Source organism: Manis javanica, chromosome 1 (assembly GCF_040802235.1).
Source record: "Manis javanica isolate MJ-LG chromosome 1, MJ_LKY, whole genome shotgun sequence".
Taxonomy (NCBI): Eukaryota; Metazoa; Chordata; class Mammalia; order Pholidota; family Manidae; genus Manis; species Manis javanica.
The window spans coordinates 211,087,496-211,111,971 of NC_133156.1; the positions used below are offsets into that span (position 1 = coordinate 211,087,496).

Here is a 24,476-nt window from a genome sequence, read left to right on the forward strand (position 1 = left end):
TGGCCACAGCATGCCAACCTCAGGGAGAAGGATACAAGTCTGAACAAAAGCTCTGGTTAGTACACACCTGAAGTTAAAATATGAACTCAGGAAGGCATCCAAACAAACCTGAGCTTTCTTTAAGCTTTCTTCACTCTCCAGTATGACTTTTGCAGTTAGTGTGAAGATCAATGAATATAATTCTTTTAATCGAGAGGTTAAGCCTGTGTACTCTCAAATATAGGGAGAGACTTGGGTGTATAGGGTTTTTTCCTGCATTTAATATGTATGTATAAAAAGCTGTGTGCAAGAGTGTAAACTAGAATGTTAGCTTTGGAACCAGCTGTGTGACTTAGAGCAAGGAACTCCACCCCTCTGGGCCTCCATCTCCCCATTTCTAAAATAGGGGTAATACAATCTCACAGAATTGTCCTGGGGCTCTGATGAGATAATATATAAAATGCATTCTAACAGCGCCTAGCCTACAGTTGATGCTCAATGAAGGGCAGAGTCCACCCTCTCTTTCCCAGCCCCTTAGTAAGCAGGAGAGGTGAGTGTGAGCCCTGGCCAGAGAGGCCCTAGTACTTCTCATTTCATCTCCAGCATCTGGGAAAAAATCAGTGGCCAAGTGTCAGTCACTACCTTCTGCCATCAAAGGTCAGTCATTCCATCATTTATTCTTTCCTTCACTCATTTATTTATTCATTTGTTCAACAAAAATTTACTTGGCAAGTGCCTTTTAGATGGAAGACCTACTTTCTGAATCTAGACTATGGTTCTGTGAAAATGAACAAAACCAACAAAGCAAAATAACTATAACTCTGAAATGAGGAGTGGGGAGGGAGGGAGAGAGAGGGAGAGAGAGGAGCAGAGAGATCTCCCACCTGCCACATGGCGACCCGTGAACACTGATAGCTAGCTTGAGCAGTTTTCCAAATCCTCAGGAAAGAGCAACTTACTGGAGAAAGGCTGCCCATTTTAGAATGGATTGACCGTGATCCAGGGCAAATTATCCTTAAAAACAATATATTGTTGGCCCCTTCCAGGTGCCTTGATAGAATCTTCCTAATCGAGCTATCCTTTTAGAAGTTTGTTGCCTTCATGAAGATGAGCCATGGATCAAGCTGAATTGACAAATTACCACTGTATATGGAGATTAGGAAAGCAACGCTTGGTGGAGCTAATTTATGAAAATTTAGACAAGGGCAGTAACTCCACACAGACTGTGAAAAACTTTAAACATATTTGCCAGCGTGAACAATGTTCTCGTGTCCCCTTCACCAGATGGGCTGCAGGATTTATGACGGGATGTGTCACAGAGACACATCAAGATAAATGGAAACTAGAAGCCCCATCTAAAGCCAGCCTTCAGGACCTAAACAGAGAGCCTGTCCTAGTGCTGGCTCAACAACTGATAGAGTTGCACTCTTGGGCTTGGGTAGGTTATTGAAATCAGTTTCAAAAAATATATATATAAGCTGAATTTCAACAATATTTTCAAATTGTTCTAAGTGATGATCAAGGCTAAGCAACAATCAAGTGCAAGTGACAAGCCTGAGTTCCGTCTATGCCCCACCCCTCCAAAGCTAGGTGGCCTGGTGGGTACCGGAGACAAGAAGTAAAGGAGCAATAAAATCTCCAAATTGAGTGAACTCTCAAGGATTCACTGCAGCAAGAACTGAGGATGGTACCACCACCTCCCAGTGGCAAAACCTCATGAAAGAAGAAGCCAGAACCCAAACCATTGGCTGCGGCAGCAGGAAGATGAGAGTCAGGGTGGCAAAAATGCCAGGGCAGTTTTTGCCACCATTTCCCATGTGTTCTGGTTCCTTCAGCAGCTCCAGGGGAATCTCTAAATCATGACATAAATCTGCAACCAGATAAGTACACTTTGAGACCACCATAATTGCTTTACTGTAATTATAGGAAAATGATAACCATGCTTTTATTTATTATAAATACCCTGTTACACTGCATTCAAAGTGCCTTCTCACACATCCCTGCCAAGTTACATAAATTGGACTCTGTCCCTTTTACAAATTAGGAGAACAAGGCACAGACCACTTAAGTGGCCAGCCTACGATTGGTCACGTAACTACATAGTAATGATAATAATCTACCAATGCCAGGCTCTAGCTGACAGCTCTACTTACATTTCCCCCTAGAGACAGGTTCTATCATTACCTCTGTTTTACAGAGGAGGAAACTGAGGCTCAGACAGGTTAAATAATCTGCATGGAGTCCCACCGCTAACAAGTGACAGAGTTGGCATTGAATTTGCATCTGCTTCCAAAACCAGTTCTTAGATATCTTTATAGACTTTGCCAGATGAGAATCACTATGACTGCATCTGATCATGCCTAATTAGTCCTCTTACGTGGACAAGGACAAAGCAGGCAGGCAGGCATTAATGTGTAGCATTGCTTTTATCATAATATTAATTTGTGTATTTCCCTCCCCTTTGCTCTCACACTGCCCTCTACCCACAAGGAAGCAGAAACCAACGGGAAAACGTCACCCTTGTCAAGTGGAGCTGCCATCTCCCGTATGGATCTCTCCATGTGTGGGAACAGTGCCCGCTCAGCCGTTGCTTGCTCCAAACTGGTCCTCATTCTTCCACCTACCAGAACTCACCCACCTACCCACATGGTTTAAACAGTCAAAACAACCATCAGGTGTGTGCCCCTGCAATATAAATGTACTTCTGGTCCAGTTGCAATGACAGTGTGAAACCAAGCTGTAATTCTTCTGTTTACCGCCTGTGCTTATCACATGTAGTCCTAAGAAGCCCTTGTCAGAGGACAAGGAGAGGACAAGATAACTTGCATATAATCCAGAGCCGCACATTTCTACTGTTCTCACTGCATTTTTTACACACACACAGCCCACCACATTTTGACCACATCTCCTCAGAACATGCACACAAAATATTTCCAGCCCTAATTTTACATCAAGCAGCTTGACTGACAGACAACGGGGGGTGGGTAAGTGCCATTAGGCAGTTTTGCTAAGCATTGCTTTAATCAGCTATTTGAGGTCAGACAGTAGGCAGAGTTTATCAGAACCACAAATGTAAAGGTTAACACCCGCCCCCATTCACCCTGTCCCTGCCCAGGGAAGGAGCCTTTCTTCTGCTCCCCACCCTGTCGCCCACCGTGCTCAGTGAGGCCTCTCGTTCATCTCTCAGCCCAAGCTGCAGCGTATTAGCATTCCTGTCACTGCCCCCAGCCCAAGGGGAACAACTTCCAGCTGCCTGGTACTTAAGCATCACCCTGGGCGCCATAAGCCTGAGCCTGTGCATAATTGACGGGGAATATGTTGATAAGGAATGGGACTCTTCCAAGTTTCTGAAGGATGACTAGGTAATTAAAAGAAGAACCTAATTTAAGAAAATTCTTAAGAAAATCTTTTAAACTCTCTGACAACATCCTTTATGGATTATTCTCTAGCAGAATATTTCTATGGTACTTTTGTCGGGTTTTGAAGCCTGAGGCTAGATGGCCAATGTCCCAGGACATCCCACAGTCCTCAGCCTCCTCCAGGGGAAACCAAAAGCCCTGGACTAACAGCAGGAAGCCCACCTTTGTTGCCTGGCAGAGCTCAGAAGTACCTATTTTCCAAAGTCCAAGCACCTGGTGTCATTTTCTTGGGACTTACAGAGTCCCAGGACCCTGCCCTCTGAGGACCCTGGCAGCCTGGCCAGCAGCTGTCCCCACATGTGTAGAACAATACAAAGGTCTCAGAGAACACCATCATTGGGAGTATGCACGTGCAGAGATGACGTCAACTTCTGCAGCACTCCCTGCTTCTGGCTGACCCCCTTCTCTGCCTGGCTGGTATAAGACCACACAATGAGCCAGCCAGCTGCCAAAACACATTCCGAGACTCGCAAACAAACATATGGGGCTCTACAATCCATCACTTCCTACCAGACAATCTGGACCAGCACATTCTTTATTCCACATCACATCCCTATCCCAGAGGTTAGCTTAACATTAGATCATGGTCCTACCATCTGTTACGTTTATGAAATTCTCTTAATCTGTGAAATGGAGCTGATAATATTAATATCATAGGGTACTAGAAGGACTATAAGAGACCAGCCATGCTTTATGCATGATCAGCTTTAACCCACACTCCGTATTGTCACCTGGTCACATCTAACTGAAGGGGTCTTATCTGGCCTGATTGTTGAAAAGCTTGTCTAACCTCAACTATTAAATCTTCCCCCAATCCAGTCCTACCTATAAAGTGAACAAAAATAACGCAGGCCTTACCCTCAGGGAGCTTAAGGCTAGTGAAAGATGCTGGCACTATTGAAATAGCACAAATAGATATAAAATTACAACTCTGACATAAAGGAGAAGCACACAGTGCTCTGAGATCCTGGAACAAAGTGCCTGAGCTATGAGGGAAAGGGGAGGCAGTCCAAGATGATGGAGGTCCAAGGATGAACAGCCCTACCTTTGTGGGGCAGAAGGAAGGGCATGAAGAAGAACACCTGCAGGACTGGGGTTCAGAGGGCCAGGGGGTTCAGGGAAGATGTTGCTAGGTTGAGACTTGGTCCCTATGTGAGCAGCAATGAAGTCAACGCGGACTGAAAATGATCAGGATTTGATGACCTGGTCAGAATTGGTTTTTTAAAACAAAGAAGCATAAAACACTTCACTCTTGTCCTAGTGTGGACTCGAGGGGGCCAGCCCTCATGTAAGTGATGGAGATACAAGCAGGCCACTGTGGAACTGCCCCGAGAAACAGGTTCCTAGTAAGTGGAAGTCAGCCCTCCTAGAGTGAATTTTAAAACTGAGTCCAAGTCAGCCAGGTCAAGGATGATGGTTAGGGGATGGAATGGACATTCCAGACAAAAGAACAGCAAAAGTGAAGGTGTAGAGGCAAGGGGTGTGTCCAAGGACTGATGGACAGGAGGTTCAGTATTGCTGGAGGTGCAAGTGATGAGGAATAGTAGGTAGGACAGGAGGCTGGCAGAGACCAAGGAAGAGCTCCTAATCCCTCACTGCAAGGCCTCATGAGGAGCTACAGAAGGGTTTAAGCAGGAAAGTGATATACCAAGCTTTATTTCAGATAGCTGATTCTCTCAGCTGGGCAAAAAAAGGGATATGAGGTGATATAGGAGTCAGTAAGATTAGTTAACTGGAAGGCTTTGCATCCACACCTTAAAATCTATGCAGATATTTAAAATGATGAAAATCTGAAAATTCTTGTGGCTTAATGCTAAATGCAAAGCAGTAGATATCATATCTCAGATATGTCTTTGTGTATAATTTGCATAAAGACTGGATGAAAATAAATCAAACTTTAACAGAATTATATAACTAATTTGCAGGGTTATAGATGATTTTTGTTTTCTTTGCAGCTTTCTGCATTTTCTACAAGGAGCATGTGTTTACGAAAGTTTTATAATTAGAAGAAAATAAAGATTTTAACTACATGAAGTCGGTGTGAATTGTCTTATCAAACTGATAGCAACAATTTATTTACATTTTGCTAGTGCCTGATATTTAGTGACCCTAAATCTTAAGCCACAAGATAAATATCATTCTCTCTATGTTCCCAGGAAGGAAAATGAAAAACAGGGAAGCAAAATGATTCATTTCATATGACATAAAGGGCTAGAGGCAGAAGCAGATAGCAACTAGGTGGATGCATGCACTCTTCAGCTGCTTTGATTCTTATTGCTGAGAAATTATTTGAACAGAACATATCATGCACAATCCAATAATTAAGGTAGCCAAAATAGGCAACAGACTACGTGATTATCAGCCCAAATCAATAAAGAAGAAGTCAATCCAAAACCTTGGATAAATAAGGCCACAGGCTACACCTGCTACAGGGACTATAATTCTAAACTCTGGAGCCTATGACAGCATTTTTCTAGATGTGAGGGGGCCAGCATTAGAAGGGAAAAAAGCAGAAGTTGCTTCCATGCTGTGCCCATGGTCACCATGCTGACTGTGTTCAAAGGGAGGAAAAAGCTAATACAGGTGGTACACAGCCACGGCACACTTAACCTCCATGCCAAAAGGGATGCTACATGCAGTCCCATTTCTCTTGTTACTGATTATCTTTTTTTCCCCCCACACCTCCCCATCCCCACTCAGAAGTTCCATAAACACAATCCTGCAGAAGCCACAGCTATAGACACTGGCCCTCCTAGCTCCCTCTTGTCTAGACTGAACTCCTGCCCCACTTCTGAGCAGGGGAGCTGCAGTCCCAGGAGAGCACCAGCTCTGACTGCTTTTCTGATGATATGCCCAGAAAACACAGCAAAGAGAGCCCCACCAGAGACAGACCTATGTGACACTTCTTTGTTGGTTTTAAAACTTCTAGAAGTTTAGAGACATCAGTGGTACTTTTTAATATGGCTCCAATAGCCTAAAATAACATTCTTGACTTTGTTGGACTGGTGAGGTGAGACTATGAGGAGGCAGGACAAAAGAGGTAAGAGGCTTCCCCAAATTGCCAAGCTTGCAAATTAAACAAGTACAAATTAGTCAGTGTCCACATTTATGCCAAAATGGAACATACTGTATTTTCCAAGCTAATAAAGTGGCATTTTCATGTAAATACACAGAAAATGAATAACCAATTTACATTTTCTTAATCTACTGCAAGTGGTTTCAGGATAAATAGGATAACAATGAACTAGAAGTTCAGCCTCCATGAGCGCAAATGCAACCCTGCCACTGCCAAGCCTCCTGTATTATCTGCTTTATCTAAAGGAGGTAGTAACGGGCTGTCATGGCTGCAAATGACTGGCAAGCCAAGGCTGTGAACAGGATGACCATGTGGCAAGGCCTACAAATGAGACCACACCATGCGTGTCAATCATCTGGACACTCTCCCAGGCCCACCTCTCCGCCCTCCCAGGAACCCCTTTCTGTTTCTGGGCCCTCTGGTAGTCCCTAGGGCTGCATCATTCTTGCCCTGCTCTCATTCTCATTTTCTCCCCTAGGAAGAATGGCCACAAACTTTACATCATTCCGTAAATTGGAAGTGCCACATACCTTGATACCGTACTTACCCAAGGCTCACTTACTATAACACAGATAACACCTGCAAAGGCATCAAGTAGTGACAAGTCCCAAAGTCTTCATTTGCAGGAGTACCTCCTGAAACCTCACCAAGAGACTACTTACTTGCTCTAACTTCAGACCTAATTCTCACTTGCTTCATCTATGGCCCCCTGTTCCTGGCCCATTAGAGGCAGTGAAGTGGAATATAAAAAAAGGACAGCTGGAGGCAGACAACAGAAGCAGGAGGAGGTGATATTTAGAAAAGCAGCAAGTTTTAAACAAGCACAATCTCTTTTTTAAAGGATAGTAGAATGCTATTTAGTTTTGAGGCAAATCATTCTACACAGCTCTATATTCCCTCAGGGTACCTAAGTATTGCGCCATAGTTCATAATGATTCCTAAAGTCATTAAGCAAAAGTTAAATTCAGTGCTCCATTTCAGAAGGCAGAGATAAGCATAAGGTATTCAAAAATATATCCAAATAGATAAAAACAAGACCCACAGAAAGGTAGGTTTTAGCTGTCTAGGAAACTCACCCTTTGCCTCCTGATGTTCTAAATAAACCATAAAATGTAATAATTTAGAAATCTCTTAGAAATCATGAAATTTGACTCTTCACTCTGAAAATGAAAAACTGAGGTCTGGAGACATTAAAATGGCATGCCAAGGCCCTACATGTAGCAGGAAGAACCAGGACCAGGCCTCTAGCGCCTGGTAGCCTGGGCTCATCTTCCCCACCGTCTCTCTGTGGACACATCCCCTCTGTATACAAATAGCAATTACCAGCAGTTCCTGTGTCGCTCTCCTCAATAACATCTGCTTAGTCAGAGAACATGCCTCCCTTTTCTCTTTGTAAAAAATTGTTTTGAGTTTTGTGAAAGGAATGTGCTGTGTGCATCTAAGCTGCTTTTTCGTGTATCCCAGGAGAACGGCACTCGTTGTCTATGGCTGTTACAGAGTAATTTCACTTTTCTAGATCATAATCTCCCATGAATTTTGTAAGACTCTTCCATGGTGATACTGTTTGTACAAGGAAATAAAGAATGAAGAAACTTCCTGAAAAATAGTCCCAAATAAGAGACCAAAGTTAAGGCCATGATGTGATGGTTCTCCTCTCATTCTCCATGGAGTAGCCTTTCCCTCATCCTCCCTACTGCTGCAAAGTTGTAGGTTAGTTAACCTTCCTTCAACAGGCTCATTTTCCTCCTCTTAGATAATCTTCTCAGTAAGTCCTCCAAATGACCAAAACCGAAATGCGTACAGCAGAGCCGAAGGTGAGGTGATGTGTCCAATACCCTGCACCATCACACACAGTCTGTCCTCTGGAATCACATGCCCGCTCTCTCAAAAGATCCAGACTGACCCTGATGGGCACGATACAGATGATTGACTTTTCTATCTAATCTCTGCTTTGTATGGAAGGATTTAAGTAAAAACCGGTCCTATCAAGGACCAGAAGTGAGCCGCAGGTCGGCCATTATAATCGTTGCCATGCGTGACTGAAGAGTTTACCTGGGTGTATAGCCCTCCTCTGCATAAAGGAGGAAATTCGGGGTCAAGGAAAGTCATATCATGTTCAAATTTTTTGAATATGGCTTCCAGTGAAATTAGCTATTATGGCAATTACAGCCCGTGGCAAGTCACCTAAAATATCACTCAAGGAAAAAAGAAACTGAAATAAGGCAACAGGATCCGTAATATGAACTAAATTAAAGTGATCAACTATAACTTCCAGGTACTTAACACAGTGCATTATTAAATTCAGAAAGCACATCTCTAAAACTTTGGACCAAAAGGAAGCATACATTGTATACTTTCCATTGACTTCATGTGGATTATGAGCATTCAATACTCTAATGAAGCAAAGAAGGAATAACCCTAGAATGTTTTGCTATAGTAACAAAGGAAAGGTGAATTTTTTCTTTCATCAAAATTTTTTCAAAACTTCTCCAAAGAAATGTAAAATGAACAAGTAGGGCTGAATTTAAATTACAATGCAATTTTCTAAAGGGTACTTCTTTTTTGTTCCTTACTGAATCTAACTCCAGTTCCTAAAACCAGACATAGCTTACTATTACCAATTTCTTATGAAATCATCTAAGAAGAAAAAGATTACACAGCTGAGTCCTTCCAACCAAATGGCAAACACTGCTCCCACAGAAGAGAATTCCTAAAACAATAGAGAAAGTCCTGCTTTCTCCTTTGAAACCCTCAGAAAATGAAAAAGGAAATTAGCAATAAGAAAGCATGTCACATTCAAAGGAGCAAAGGAAAAACGTGGGTGAACAATTTGAAAACGGGAAAAGGCTCTCAAATTTGGATTCTCCTAACACTTACCTGCTTCTAGGGAGAACGGACTTTTTTCTATCCTTACACTTTGCTGAGTTAATTAAGCTTCATTTTCTGGGCATCCTTTAATTACAGCCGGTTAATGCTGCAAAAGACCCAACAGGTTACACTGATCCAACCTCTACCTTTACACAGGGAAAATGTAGGTCCGGGGAGGTGAGCTGACTTGCCCAAGGTCATATGGCTAGTTAACAGCAGAGTGGAGACGATGCTCCAGGTCTCCTAACTCCTGTCACCCAAAAAAGTACACAACAGACTTGCTGGGAGGGAGGTCACTTAAGAATACCAGCAAAGCCACAGTTCTGGGGAGAGTCCCCTCCGCCAGGAGGGCCCGAAGCTCACTCCTGCACCCCACGTGACCCTGCAGGCTTTTCCAGCCTAGGAGGGTACCCATCCCAGCAGCTCTGACACAGAGGCAAACAGCCCATTTGACAGCCTGAGGGAGGGCAGCAATCAAGAGTGTTTCAGCAGTTTATTCCAGCTATTCTGCTTTCTGGCCAAAGGAAGTCTGTAACTGAACTTTCAACAATTTTATTCGAAAAAACAACAGTCAGTACACCAAAACTGTACCAAGAGATACTTAGAATAAACTTGATGGGACACTGCCAGTGTGTTTAGTTCCTAGTATTTGAAAACCACCCTACTATGCCCTGTGAGAGAACAGAGACGAAGGAACAGGGTAGGGACTTCCTGTGGGGATAAGCAAAAAAACAAGAAAACCTCAATAATAATATAATTTTTAAATTAAGGATTAAGAACATTTTGCAAAGAAAATCTCCCATAAAGAAGCACTCTGTTAATTTTACTTCAAAAATAACAGCATCCGTGATTTTCTTTTTATATCTACTACTATTGCTTTTTTAAATATGAAAAAGTACTTTTATCTGTTTTGAATTAATTATTAGTTTCCTAGTCTTTAAAAACTGGGAATAATTCTACCTTCTCCTTGTTCTTGAATTAAATGAAACACAGTGGAGTGGGTAAGAAGAGAAGGGACCCGAAATGACTGCAATTAAAATAACCGTTCTGTGGAAAGGTCGCCATGTGCCAGGCACTGAGGTGGGTGGCATCTGTCCCTGGTCTTAAGGTAGGGAGGAAAATGGATGAGGAAACAAACCACAATATAATGTAGAAAGTACTGTATTACAGATATGTATAAAACACTGGGGTTCCAGCTAGTAAAGCACTGAATGAGGGAATGAGGGGCTAAAGGTAGAATCAAGGAAATTTACAGAGGGAGTAATAATGGTGCTGTGCTTTCAAGGAATAATGGCCAGATGGACAAGGGGTTGGTATGTCAGGCAGAAGAATGAGGATATACAATGACATAGAGAGTGAGGGGCGTATGCACTGAGACAATAGCAAATATCAGGCTGGTGTAGCAGTCATTTCATGGAGAAGTGACTGGGAATCTAATCAGAAAAGTAGTTGGAGCCCCTATCACATGCTGAAGGCTATTTTATGACCTGCTGAGAAATTTAAATTTGTAGCTATTGGCAGTGGGAAATCATCAGAGTTGGGTGTTTGGTTTTTTTTTTAACCATTTTAACCATTTTAAAGTGTATAATTCAATTTTATTTAGTACATTGTGCAGCCATTCCAACTATTTCCAAAAGAAAACTTTGGACTCATTAAGCAGTCACTCCCTATTCCTCCCTCCTTGTTTTCTGTCTCTATATCTTGGCCTATTCTGGATATTTCTATAAATAGAACCATACAGTACATTGCCTTTTCTGTCTGGCTTCTTTCACTTAATGTGTGTTCATGGTTCATCTATATTATAGCATATGCCAGCACATCTTTTCTTTTGATGGCCAAATAACGTTCCATTATACAGACACAACACATTTTGTTTATCCAGTCATCAGTTGATGGGCATGTGGGTTGTATCCACCTTTTGCTAATACGAATAGTGCTGCTACGAACATTCATGAAGATTTAGTTTGAGTATGTTTTCACTCTTCTGGATATATTCCTAGGAGTGGAACTGCTGGGACATTTGGTAATTCTATGTTTAACTTATTGAGGAATCCATCAGACAGATCTGTAATCGAAGAAAAGGCATGATAAGATTTTAGTTTAGAAAGATAAATGTCCTGAATAGATATTTAAGAAACAAGATCATACAGAGCTCCTCAAAGATCCACCAAATAGCTATTCATTTGCTCCTTCCTACATTCCTTTCTTTCCTGCCTGCTCTCTCCTTTTTTTCTTTTCAAACCTACAAATTGGAATACAATCTGGTGGTCCAAATATATGTCCACCCACATACCTTGTGACTCTAAACCATCTTCTGAGGCGTCTGTGCTCAAATTCTGCTGGCTCAGCCCATATGCAATGGTTCAGATTGTTTTCTTGCTTTGAAATTCCTGCTCTAGAGAAGTATCATCTTTAGATACTTTAATAAATATTAATGCTTCAATAAATAGGTCTCTTGATTTCAAATGAGAGGTCCTAGAGGAGCACAACCGTTCCATCAGGAAACATGAGGTGCACTGGAGTGGTTGGTCTCAAACATTCCTGCCAAGATGACTGGGCTCCACGTGAACACCCTTTCCCTCCACCCCACTCCTCATCATTCGCAGCCAAACAACGCTTCCTCGGGTGGCCTCCCGGGTTTCTAATTTTGAAAGCAAACAATTCTTCACAGAATTTCAAGGACAGTCAAGCCCAACACAGACATGAATAAAGCATTGCTTGGTTTCTCAAATGTTGAATATTTGCTTCTATCAGCGCATCAGGACATAGGCAATAGCAGAGGGATTCACTCATTCTCTTTCTCAAAGTTGTCATAGTGACAGATGCTCTTAAAAGTTGTAGTGATGGTCACTCAGTTATCAGTCAAGGGATTGGAATGAAATGTGTTGCTCCTGTTGTTATTTTCCTACAAGAAATTAAAACAAGTCATATTGTGGGGGAAATGGAGATGGGGACAGAGACTGTGCATCTGGGAAGCACTGAAACACTGGCCTCCCCAAACCAGTATGAATTAAATTTATAGCAACTGCATTATCAGATCTTGTAGTGCATTTATATCCCCTCAAGTGCACAATTTTGAACACTTTATGTTCCATTTTTTTAAAGGGCAATTATAAATAAGCCTCCTTAGAAACAACCATGTAGTGTCTGGGTCAGTAGAGATGAAAGAATCACAAACAGCACTTCAAAATGCAAAGCACAAGACTGTCATGAAGGGTGGCAGAATATGCAGAATATGCCACCTCAAAATATGCCACTTTGGCCTAAGGATTATTGTGAGCTATCTACTAAGAAGTGGATACAAAAAAAGCTCTCTGCCCTCCTCCTATTTGTCTAAAAGCAGGACATAAATTATAAAGGTACCCCCCTCCTTCCCCTCTCAACAAGGAAGGATAGAAGTTAATCACCAGAGACAACTCTAGACCCTAACAACCCAGAGACAATGCCACAAGGATCTATATAAAAATTATTGCTAGAACTAGTCCCTAGCCAGCATTAGTTTTCCACCTGTATTTGCCTTCCCATAATTTGCCAGCCCTAGAAATTGAAAAGTTCTTTTCCTCTGCATGGTCACTTGTCTAAAAATTTATTGTTCTTTTATTTAATGCTACATAGCTCAAGTTCTAACCTCCACTTTGAGCTACTTCTCTGAGTGTTCCCATGTATATGCGCAATGCACATGTTAAACCTCTGCTTTTCTCTTGGTAATCTGTCTTTTGTGAGTCTGGTTTATAGGGCCCTAGCCAGAGAACCTAGAAGTGTGGAATGAAGATGTTCTTTCCTCCCCTGTGCCCATGAGGGCGAGAAGTGGACAGAGAACACAGTAAATCTGGAAGTTAGCAGGAAATCTGGGTTCTCCTCTCAGTCCTGTCCTACCAATGGAATGACCACAGGTGGACAGGACTGCCATTTGAACTTCTCTGCTGTGGCAGGCACTGTGGTTGTGTACACAACAGCCACTCTTCCTTACCTAACAGAGGCCAGATTTTGTTCAGGTACCAGGCAGCCAAGTGCTTCTTGGAGAAACTAGGCCCTTCCCTAACACCAGGGGGGGAAACTTGATTGATCTAAGGGAATGATGATCATTCCATTCCACTCGTCAGGGATTGGTTTAGGAATGGTCATGTGACATAATTCTGACCAATGAGACTTATGGGAAGTCAGCTGGGAATCTTATGGGAAATTACATTTGTTGTAAATGAAGCTCACAAAAAAGGGGCATAGCCTCCCTTGCTTCCTAGCTTTTGAACTGTTGATGGGTGAGGAAATGACTCATGGCACTGCTGTGACCAGAATAGATAAGCCAGAAAGCAAAATCCCCCATGTCGGGACTCCTGCTGAAGTTCAAGAGCACTGAATCTTTAATCAGCCCCGGAACAGGCTTCCTCCATATTTCTTCCTATGGGTGATAATACATTTTCCTTGCAGGTTAAGTCATTTTGGGGGGGCTTTTTATGATTTGGCACTAAAAGATTCCTAACTGATAAAACCACCTACAGAGTGCTTAATTGTTTATTAAGTATTTTATTAATTGCATTTTTAAAAATTAGACTCACAACTCAAATTACATTGTTTCATAGCTAATCAGAAATGCTGGTGTACCTGATCTTTTCAGAAATAAAAACAACTCCAGGAAACTACAGATGTGGGAGAATACTTGGCCAGGGGACAGAAAGGTCTGCCCTTTAACCTGCAAATAGAATTGGAAGAGTGCTAAAAGAAGAACTCTGATAATCTAGAAATAAAAACATGTTCTAAAAAACAACCATGCCACAAATTTCCACAAGGAAAACTGGGACCCATTTGTAGGAAATGCTCAATTTCCCTCATGTAATAATCAAAATATTACTCCAAATCACCTGTCTGTGTAGTTTAAAGAATAGGGACCTGCTCTGCTGAAATGCTTCTCAGGGGCTCTCAGAAATGTTTATTTCAATAAGTCTGTCATATTGGGAGGGCACACAAAACTGTGACCTTCTGTGATTTTTCCTGTCACTTAAAAAAATTTTTTTTCACATCAGGTGTGTTGAAAACAATTCAGATTACAGGTAATGAGTTATTTATTACAGCTCCCAATTTTCCAGATCAGTGGTGGTACCTGGGGATGACTTTGGGGGAGTGAAGCACCCATGATCACAATATCCATCAGCTCCCCGTCCAACCCCTGCCTCTAAAAAATACACAGTCTGGAAAAAGCCCTCCTTGCCAATGCCAGTCAGACTACTGTCTCTAAACCTTTTCTACACAAGATTGAAGGACCCCTCCCCACACTCCCCTCCAATAATTGACTCTGTTTTGTAAGTTAAAACTGATTTGAAATTATGCTGATAACAACATCCCCTCCTTCGCAGGCATTCATGCTTTGCTTTCAGAGAGAAAAGGAGGGAGTTCGAGCTGGTACGCTAGGAAGTGCATATAATTGACAGGCGCTGGTAGCGCACGTGAAAATCATCTATCAAGGGCATCATAGTAAGAAAAACAGGTGAGGATCACTGCTCAAAGTTCCTTTCAACTCTGTGAATCTTTGATTCTACATGTGCTTACCCATTTTCTTCCTACCAATCCGAGTTTCTTTCAGAAAGAAAAGGTAACCCTTGAGAAAAAAAAAAGGAAAGAAATACAACATGACTTTGATGCTCCTTCAGGAGACATCTTCTGGCTGGATTTTATATTCTACTGCTGAATAGTAAACAGTTTCTGTGTGTCTTTTGTTGTGTGTTTCAAACATCTGCACCAAAAAGACAGTATTTTTCAGAAACATTGATGCTAGCAGTCACTGTGGCTTTTCCTGCCACTCTCTAGCCCAGCTCCTCTCTATTTTTCTAGTCCTTGTTAGTTTTAGCTACTGCAACCAGTATTCCCATTAAGTGAACACCAAACTGTTTCCCTACAATGTGTTAGGGGTGAAGGATTAAATCACCTGGAAGAAGTGATTCTTAAGTATCAATGGCATAAGACAAATACTAAGCTCCAATCGGTCTGGAGTCAATTGTCTCCCACCATATTTTTGGTTTCTTCTTCTCTGATGATTTGGTTCATGATTTTTCAATCAGGTGATAAGTGATCAATTCTATTGTTTTTCAGGATAACGTCACTGAGTACCATTTAACAAGATCCATGTGCTTAATCTTCCATGACAGCTGTACACATTACTGTAAGCAGTTTTCAAAATTATGAGAACTTACAAAATGGCCCTCAGACAAACTAACCAACAGCCCACCCCTCACCTACTGAGACTACCTTCCTCACTACTCAGGGTGTGATGAGGGAAAGCACAAAAGCACAGGTCAAGGAGGACAGGGCACCTATGTTTTTCACTAAGCAGCCTCTTATTTTCAAAAGCATTTCCTTTTCAACACTTAGCAATATTTGTTGACTGTTGAGTGAAACAAATACTTATTACAAATATTATTACACAAATACAAATACCCCTACACTAAACAAAAGTTTCTTAATGTGGACAAATGAGATCCAAGCCAAATTCAGCCTCCCACCCCTTACCCACCACTCTCCCTACCCTGGCTGTTCCACCGCGGTTAGAGCCCCTAAGTCTGCCAGTCAGTGCTTATTGGCAGGGCAGATGGAAGCGTCAGCTTTGATTTGCAGTTGAGTGACCTGTTGTAAAGGGATGACTAATTAAGCCTTCTGGAATTATCTATACATTCCGAATTTCCCACTTACATATCTGGAATCTCCTTCTCCCTGTTTACCTGTATAGTATCAAACAACTTAGAGAAACTGAAAGGGAACATATTTCATCCTTTAGCTCCTTAGAGGAGAAATTACTTGTTTGATTTTTACCTATGAAAAAAATATTAGGAAGTCTGAACACTGGGGACCATCCAGCAAGTTACAGAAACTAATCCAGTATGCCTGTTGTAATTCAAGAGAGCAGAAACCAAAATACCTTGTGTATCATTCCCCATTTTTCACTTGCTAATGCATTCCCTGATGGGTGTCCCCCCAACATTATTGTTTGGTCTACAGAGTCAGCTTATCTGGCTGAATTACAACAAAGATGGGCTGCAGCATAGAATTTCCCGTTACTCTGCAGCAAACAAAGGCTGCCAGCCTCAGAAAGCTGATACCGATTCTCTCATGCTCCAAAAGTTCAGTTACATCCTTTTAGTTAAAACTTGCAATAAAACAGATTAATCACTGCAATCACTTTTAACCACAGGGAAACACTGTAAGAAAGTGAAAAAAATAAACTCATAAATTTTACCAGGTTTTGAAGAGAAAGTCCATTTTCTATTTAGAAAGGCCTTTATTTTGATAAAAATCTTGACAACTGGTTGTGCAAAGCTTTAGACAATATCAATGGTGTGGTGATTTTTTTTAAAGAACATATTTTAAAAACCTAAAACAAGTCTACGTGGTTAAAATGATCTTACCTGAGTTGCCCCAAAATACTAAGCTCATGTTTTACTCCAAAGGGAACACATTCACTATTTGCGAATCCTCCAATTTGGTTGTTTCCAACTTTTCCCTTCAATTTCCCCACCTGCTTTTGCAAGGGGATGGGAAGTGAAGAGGAGAATCAAATCTCATTATTTTTATTTTTTTAACCAAATAATACAAGACAATGGAACTCACATGTTCATACAATTGAGTATCAGAGAATAGTGGAATCTGCCTAAGAAATATGCTGGATTCAAGAAAGATGGGCTCAGGGGGTGAGGAGCCAGGCAATCCAAGGTCATGGTTTGCTTGGCAGAGGTCACACATCAATAATCTGGGTCCACTGCACTTCAGGCACCCACAGAGAGAAAAGGAGAGTTAACTCTTGGTAACTGTTGGGAAAACCCTATGACCTGCCTAAATCCTCCAGTGTTCCCACCCCACTTGGCACTGACCCTGGGAGTCTTGGTAACTTCCACAATGGAATGGAATGCCCAGATGCTCTCTCAACAAAAGCTTATCTTCTATGGCAATCAAGAACCTTGCAATTATGAGAAGTCTGCCTGGCTTCTCAAGGGTTTGAGGGCCCTTTTTTGAGCTTTGCAGAAGAAAAATCAGTAGCTGAGGGAAAAAAATCACAGTGACTCAGGTGTAATTGGATGTGCACTTTCCACGGCATAGCAAAACTCTTTTTCTCCTCAAAGCCATTGCTAAATGTTATCCACGAGACACAGAAGGTAAAAATGTCATTGATTCAGGCAATTTTGATCACAAGCCACTTAAAATATCATCCACTTTTGTGTTCTAAATCACTTTTAAAAGAAAATTCCTATGTGCAGATGGAAAAGTTGAAAGTTTTCTTTTGATAGAAGAGTGGCAAGTAAGAATTTAGCTTCTGTTCAAGATAAGCTTGAGGAGTGTTAACACTAGAATGTGTTGAAACACAGAATCACACTTGGGTATGGTCAGCCTCCAAACACTGTGGAACAAAACTACAAATCTAGTCATTAAGAGTTGTGTAGTATGAGCTGCCAGTTGTTTAATCAAAAAGAGCTCATTTAATACTCTGCCTAACCTCAAAGATGGTACAGAAATAAAATGTGTCTTCTTCCCTCCCCATGCAAAGTGAATGTGTGTCCCTGGGAGACTCACCATGAATTTCAGCCATGATAGGAAAAAATCACTCCTTCCCCTACCCAGATCCGAAACCTGCCTCTGCTAACGAGCAGTGAGAGGAACAGTCTTCCAAGTGGAGTGTGCACATGCCAGGGGTACACAGGCAATCCTTTGGAACGAGGGGTGAAAAGAGTTGAACTTCTGTTATATATGTTCATTGCCACATGCCTTCAAAATTTGCATTTGTCTCTTTTATAATGTATATGTCAGTACAGCCCATGCATGTCATTTAGAAATGAAAAAATATGAATTATATAGATTAATGTTCCAAAACATTTGTGGAGACCACTTGCCTTGAGATATAAAGGAAGAAGGGAGTCTTAATGATATAACCAGGGCCCCCAAACCTGAGGAATCCCTTTGCCAGCAGCATCTTCTCATCCAAGAGAAGGTCTGAGAATGATATGTAAGCTACAGGGTTAGGGAAAAGAAAGAATGCTAGCCTCTCAGCTTTCCTAGATATATCTGCTCTTGGGAAATAATTATTCCAACACAAATGATACTTTGGTCTACAAATGAGCTAAAGAAAATCATCAATCTATTTCTGTGTCAGGTAGAACTTGATGGGTCCTGTACAGACTATTAATTTCATGGAAAATAAGCAATGGGAAAAACAAATAAATCATTAGCAGAGTAAAGAGCAGCCCCAATGAATTCCTACCAATTTTTCTACTTTCATTTTCTTGCAGAGAACAAAATGACAAAGTATTTATGTCTCACTGTCTTTGATATCTCTGTTTATCTCGTTAGAGGAAAAATGCTTCTGAAACCACAAGGACGTTTTATTTCAAGTTTCAAGAACTCAATCCCAAATGATCTATGCAAGTTAACATTATGTGCACAGAATTATCATCTTCACGTTTCTGAAATTCTATCGTTTTTAATTTCATAAAAACAAAACACTACACATTAATTTTCCTTTTATTTATTGTAGGTAATACATAATACTAGATTGAATTTACGTAAACAAGGTACATATATTTGAAAAGTAATGTTAATTGTTTTTAATGAATATTTTTAACTCAGAATTTTTTAAATTGAAGTTAAGGCTAGTAAGATCAGCTGGAACTTTTTATATAATTTCATTGACTAATTCCTACTTAAAATTAATTTCTCAAAAGTTCTACACGATGTATTTATGAGTCTCATCAATGTTTATTTATTAAAGTCAGTGTTTTCAGTAACTGAAAGAACATTATATAATGTTTCCAACTGAGTCTCCTTCCATCTGTCCTCCTGTTTTACTGTTCATCCAGTAGTTTAAATGTAAGAACTGCACTTGGAACAGAATTCCCAGGCATCCCCCAAACGGCACAGAACTCCATGACTTTGGCACTGAATTTTCTGTCACTTACCTACCAGTGCTAGCAGCTTTCCCAAAGTGCTCTTCCCATAACCTACTAAGAGTAGTTACTGTTTAATCCACTAGAAAACAACTCCACTACTTGATATAAACTCTATGAGGGCAGGCATTCTCATCCATTCTATTCACTCCCGAATCTTCTACACCTAGAACAATACCTCATGCCCAATATATATTGGTTAAGTGAATAAATTAGATGGATGAATGAAGGACCTAGATTTAGGTCACCTCCTCGCATTTCCTGGGCTCCTTACATAATCCATGCCCTGCCCACCTGCTTTACTAGCTTTCTATGACTTTTACATATAAAGGCTTCTTTCAAATCTAACAGCCCCCTTGACATGGAGGGGCCTGAGGCTCAGCGCTTTAAGTTCATTCTCTCAAGTTCCTACCCCTAGGCTCCCTCAACTTTTTACCCTTTATTATTGTGTTGAGGATGACTTCTGCATACTTACTGAGGCAGCCCTTTGACCAACAAAGCTTCCTTGGCATCAATAGTTATCTGCCAGAAGGGCCTATATGGAAAAACAACTTAGAATCAACTGACCAATTCAAACACAAAAGAACCCATGTGAGTAGCCAAAATCTTCCTGATATTACCTTGCATAAAGTAGGCTTTCCATGGGCATTTATTGCATCAGATATAGTAAACTATGGAAATATAGTGTGCACCTAATATATCTAAAGCACCTGTACATTCCCATGTTATCCCAGCAGACAAGATAGTGAAGTGTGGGTTGAACAATACAGTGCTAGTAAGAGGACTTGCTGCTGGATAAACAACTGTATTCAAACTGAGTTGGTTAATGGTTGTTTGATGAACCTGGTAGAGTATCACGGTTAGAGTCTTGGTTCTTGATGGCTTATCAGTAACTTTACCTCCATCCTTATTGAAGGTCCCAGATGGAGGTCCAATGTAGACCTTCACGACATGTCATTTCTAAACTCATCTCTCATTTAATGTTTCTATCTCCTCTATATCTCTCAGAAATACTCACTTGCCTGGCCTCCAGGAACATGAAGTGCAAACAATCCCAATTACGAGACTGTTTTCCTTACTATCAGTTCTACACATTCCTGTACATCTTCCACTCATCTCCAGGCTTTACCTTCTAAGTCCGCATAAAGAAAGACGAGTTTTGAGTTTCCACATGGGTTTCCTCTCAAAAACTCACTAAATATTCCAGGCAGTTCTTGTGGCCCTTTCTAGCCCCTCCCCACTCTCTCATCTGAGTCTACTTTCTTCCATTTCTTCCAGTTAAAATTTCAAAATGATAGGACTCTTAAGCAAGATAATTCAGAGAAGAAAAAAAGAATGGAATCAGGGACCCTAGTTATTCAAATTTTTTAATTAGATGTGATGTCAATTGCTAGTTATATATAGCTCATTTAAGAAATTCACACCTCAGCCCCTAATGTCAGATGCCAAAACAAAGGTAATAATGTTTACCAATACAGGTACCAAAATCATATGTTTGAGAGAAGGAAAATGTTGGTGATATTTTCCTTTCTCAAATTATTCACAGAATCATAGAACTTTAAAGCTGTTTAGTTCACCCATTCATTTCACAGATGATAAAACTGAAATCCAGAAGAGTTACTTAATTAGCCCAAGGTAGGTTAGTAGCAATGTTGAAAGTACTTGAGGCATTTCTGGCCATCTCCCAAACAACAAATTGTGATCCGATAAATGATGTCTATTATTTTCTCCAAACTCCTCATGTCTTACTAAAGTCAGCTCATTAACTTCCCAGGAAGCTAAACTTACATTGTTGTATTACAGCAATGATGAATTTTATAACTAGAAAGTCCCCTGAAGACAAGACAGCTTGCCTAACACTACAGACAAGAAAACTAAAGGCCTCGGAGGCCTGGACACTTGTTGAAGGACACACAGCAATTCAGCAGCAGAGCCAGCAATGGAACCCATGCCTTCTGATTATGACCTAGAGCTCTTCAGTGTTCTGCACAAAGGGCCAGTTAAACACCATCAATATTACAAATCTGAGATTGTTGTAATCTAAAACATCGCATTCATGACTGGAAAAATAATCATTCTTTTAACTGGTTTATGAGTTCAGTTATATGGAAGTACTAGGCTGGACAACCATTTGTCAGAAAGATTGCAGAAGAGATTTTGAACAATGAATGAGAAGTTGGATTCGTTGACCTCTCAAATCCCTTCCGCCTCTAGGATATTTGATTCTGATGGCCCAGGAGCTGGACACCTCAGCTAGTGGCCCTTCAGACGTGGGGAATGTGCAGTGTCTTGTACGGTCCCTCTCTTGTGGGTGGCTTAGATGCTGCCCTGCTGCTTCAGGCATTATTCTACATCCCACTTACATGCCATCAAATACACCAGGAATAGAAAGAGTGTGAGGCAATGCAGCTCTGTCATTTCCAAAGAAACACTACACTGCTTAGCTTTCAAAATTGCCTTGCCTAAATGAGCATTCCATAACTGAGCCTCCAAATTCAGCTTTTACAGTTTATTCGTGTACTATGCTAGCATCAGAATTAATTATGCAGCATCTTCATGGGAAAAAATCAGATTTCAATGTGAGTTAGAAGAGGAAAGGGAAAGGTGCACTTCCCATAGAAAGGTTACTGTATCTTATTCCTCCCAAAAGCGCCTGAGTCCTTCCATGCAAGGACAGATTTCAGATGACAGTCCCCAGCTGAGCTAGCCATGGGAAGGAGGAAGTTGACATGTTTGAGAAATGAAGAATATGCCAACTAACAAGACTCTGAAGGCCATGTTATTAACCCCTTCCTTTCTATGTAATTTCCTTACAAACTGTAATATAACACAAGCCTGTTCATTTGCTGTTCTGAAGAACTACTAAATGTTAAAATGTACTGATTTTCTCTTTATTGCAATAATGAGTCCACGGGAAAGAAGGTTTGTTTTGTTTTGTTTTGTTTTGTTTTCATATCAGAGAAAAAGAATTTCTATTAAGGGTGGAGCTATGAAAATTAGAAAGAAGCTTCACCAATATGATTGTCTTGTTGAGTATTTTTACATGAATGAGATTACAAAAAAAATCCAACTATCTGATTACGTGCAGGAGAGCCAGGTGTTGCGTGGATTTCAGAAGAGCAAACTGATGCTCTTACAACTCGGTGCCAAAAAAACAAAACAATATAAACAACCTTACAAGGTATCAACAACGGGAGGGCGCGATTATGTAGACTCCATGTGCAACTCGGAGAAGCTCTCCATGCAAGGGCTTGGAAGGTCTGTCTCCTGGCCCTGGTGTGCCTAGACGCTGAGGATGCTGTGCCCAGTGACCAGGAAGGCTGGAAAAAAGTAGGTGTCCTGTGTGCATTCGGTGGCCCCCACCAACGAATTCATGGTGTCTGAGGTCTCACCTACACCAGCCCTGCACTTTGAGGATAGGAACGGTGGTTTCTGGGGCCTCCTTAGCTTCCCGTTAGCCTGCCAGCCTGGGATGAACGCGCCAGTTCCGTCCGGTTCCAACACCAGCACCGTAGACGAGAAAGCCCCTTTGCCCCTCATCTGAGGCTCGCACCACTTTTCTCCCAATGGTATTTCTAAGGGCAAACTGAACTTGAGGAAAGGGGCCCGGTTTGGGAAAGTGGGGTCTTTTCGATTGTTACACCATGGGAGCAGCGTCCAGAAAGCTACCCAGGCATGCCAAGTCAGGCAGCGAGGGCGAGAGGAGAGGAAAGGAGAGGAAAAGGAGGCGAAGGAGGGGAAGAAGCAGATAAAAGCGGGGGACTAACGCACAGGCGAGGGGAGTGGGGGTGCGGGAGGGAAGGAAGCGCGGGATGAGAAGAGTTCTGGAAAGCCAGAGGCGCGCGAGAGAGGTGAGATGAGGGGGAGAAAGAGAGGAGGCGGCGGGGGGTAAGAAAGAACGTGCCGGGAGCGGGGCGCGGGGACGCGGCGGGGAGGCGGCCGCGGGGCCCGCCGCGCCCCCGGGAGCCGCGGGCTGCGCTCGACGCGCGGGCGCCCGGGACGCGGGGCGCGCCCGCCGCTCACCTTTCAGGATGAGGGTGTCGATGTCCCGGTCGATGCCCAGGAAGTAGCACTTCCTCCAGAGGCCCGAGTAGGTGGCGAAGAGCGGCCGGCCGCACTCGGCGTCCAGCCCGCCGAGCCCCAGCAGCGAGCGCCAGGACTCGGGGTCGGCGCGCCCGGGGCCGCCCGGCAGCAGCCGGCGCCCCAGGGGGGGCGCGTCCCGCAGCGGCAGGTGCGACAGCGGCATCAGGCGGTTCTTCTGGTCCGGCGGGTCGGCGCCGGCGCGGCTGCGCTCGCAGCTCTCCTTGTGGCGCCGGGGGTCGGTCTCGTACCAGTGGTCGGTGAAGATGGCCGTGACGAGCAGCCCCAGGGAGCAGAGGCTGAGGCCGAGGCTGAGCGCGGTGACGAGCGCCCGCGGCCCCATGGCTTCCCGCCCCGCCGCAGCCGCCGCTGGGCTCGCGCGCCGCCGCCAGACACAATGCGCTTGGCCTCGGCGCTGCTCCGCGCTCCCTCCCGCGCTCCCCAACCTGCCCCCCACTCCCTTCCGCGGCCTCCCCGCCCCGGGCGCCGGGCCCGGCTCGCTCCCCTTCCCCGGCCCTCCCTCCCGGCGCCCCCGCCCCTCCCGGCCGCCCGGCCTTGCCCCCCACCCGCGCGCCGCCCGCACTTTCCTGCTCCTCGTCTTCCCCAGCCCCCTCGCCAAGCTCTCTGCCCCCCGGCCCGCTCGCTCCCCTCTCCACCTCCCGCCTCCCAATCAACCCGCCCGCCCTCCTCTCGGCGGCCCCCTTCCCTTTTGAATCCCTCCTCGCCGCCCTCACTTTGCTCTCCTATCCTCCCCTTAATCCTGTCCCTACTTTCCCCTTACTTTTCTTCAACTCTTCCTCTCTCTCTCTCTCCCTCATTTTGTGCCTCTGTTTCCCGGCTGAGTATCCCTTTTATCCGTGCCCTGGACTCGATGCTTTTCTCCATCTACCCGCGAGCACAGTCCCGTCCTCTGCCCTATCCACCAGCATCAGATTCAGTCTTGTCACTTGTCCATGTTGATTCTGATCAGTGTCCCGTTTTGTATCCAGAAGCAAATACCATCTAGGTCGGGCTGCGTGGTAGTATTTAACTCTTGGGAATCTTGATGTGAAGCTGAAGACCGATGCTCCTGCAGCCTGAAGGATGCAGCCTCTTACATCCCTTGGCAGCTCTCTCTGTGGACGCTCTTTCCCT

General features: G+C 43.0%; 1 protein-coding gene across 4 annotated transcripts in view; it reads right to left on the reverse strand.

The window, feature by feature from the left end:
• The window catches only part of TMEM178A (transmembrane protein 178A), a 53,378-nt gene extending 29,554 nt beyond the window's left edge, over window positions 1–23,824 (reverse strand). For 2 of the 4 annotated variants that reach the window (XM_073214100.1, XM_073214095.1), the window contains exon 1: window positions 23,286–23,803. In XM_073214100.1, coding sequence (XP_073070201.1) covers window positions 23,286–23,685 — 400 coding nt within the window. In that variant the 5' untranslated portion in view covers window positions 23,686–23,803. Of the gene's footprint in view, window positions 1–23,285 lie in introns of all 4 variants that reach the window. The other 2 variants (XM_073214102.1, XM_073214108.1) reach the window with 2 other exon arrangements.
• Window positions 23,825–24,476: the final 652 nt, after the last annotated feature.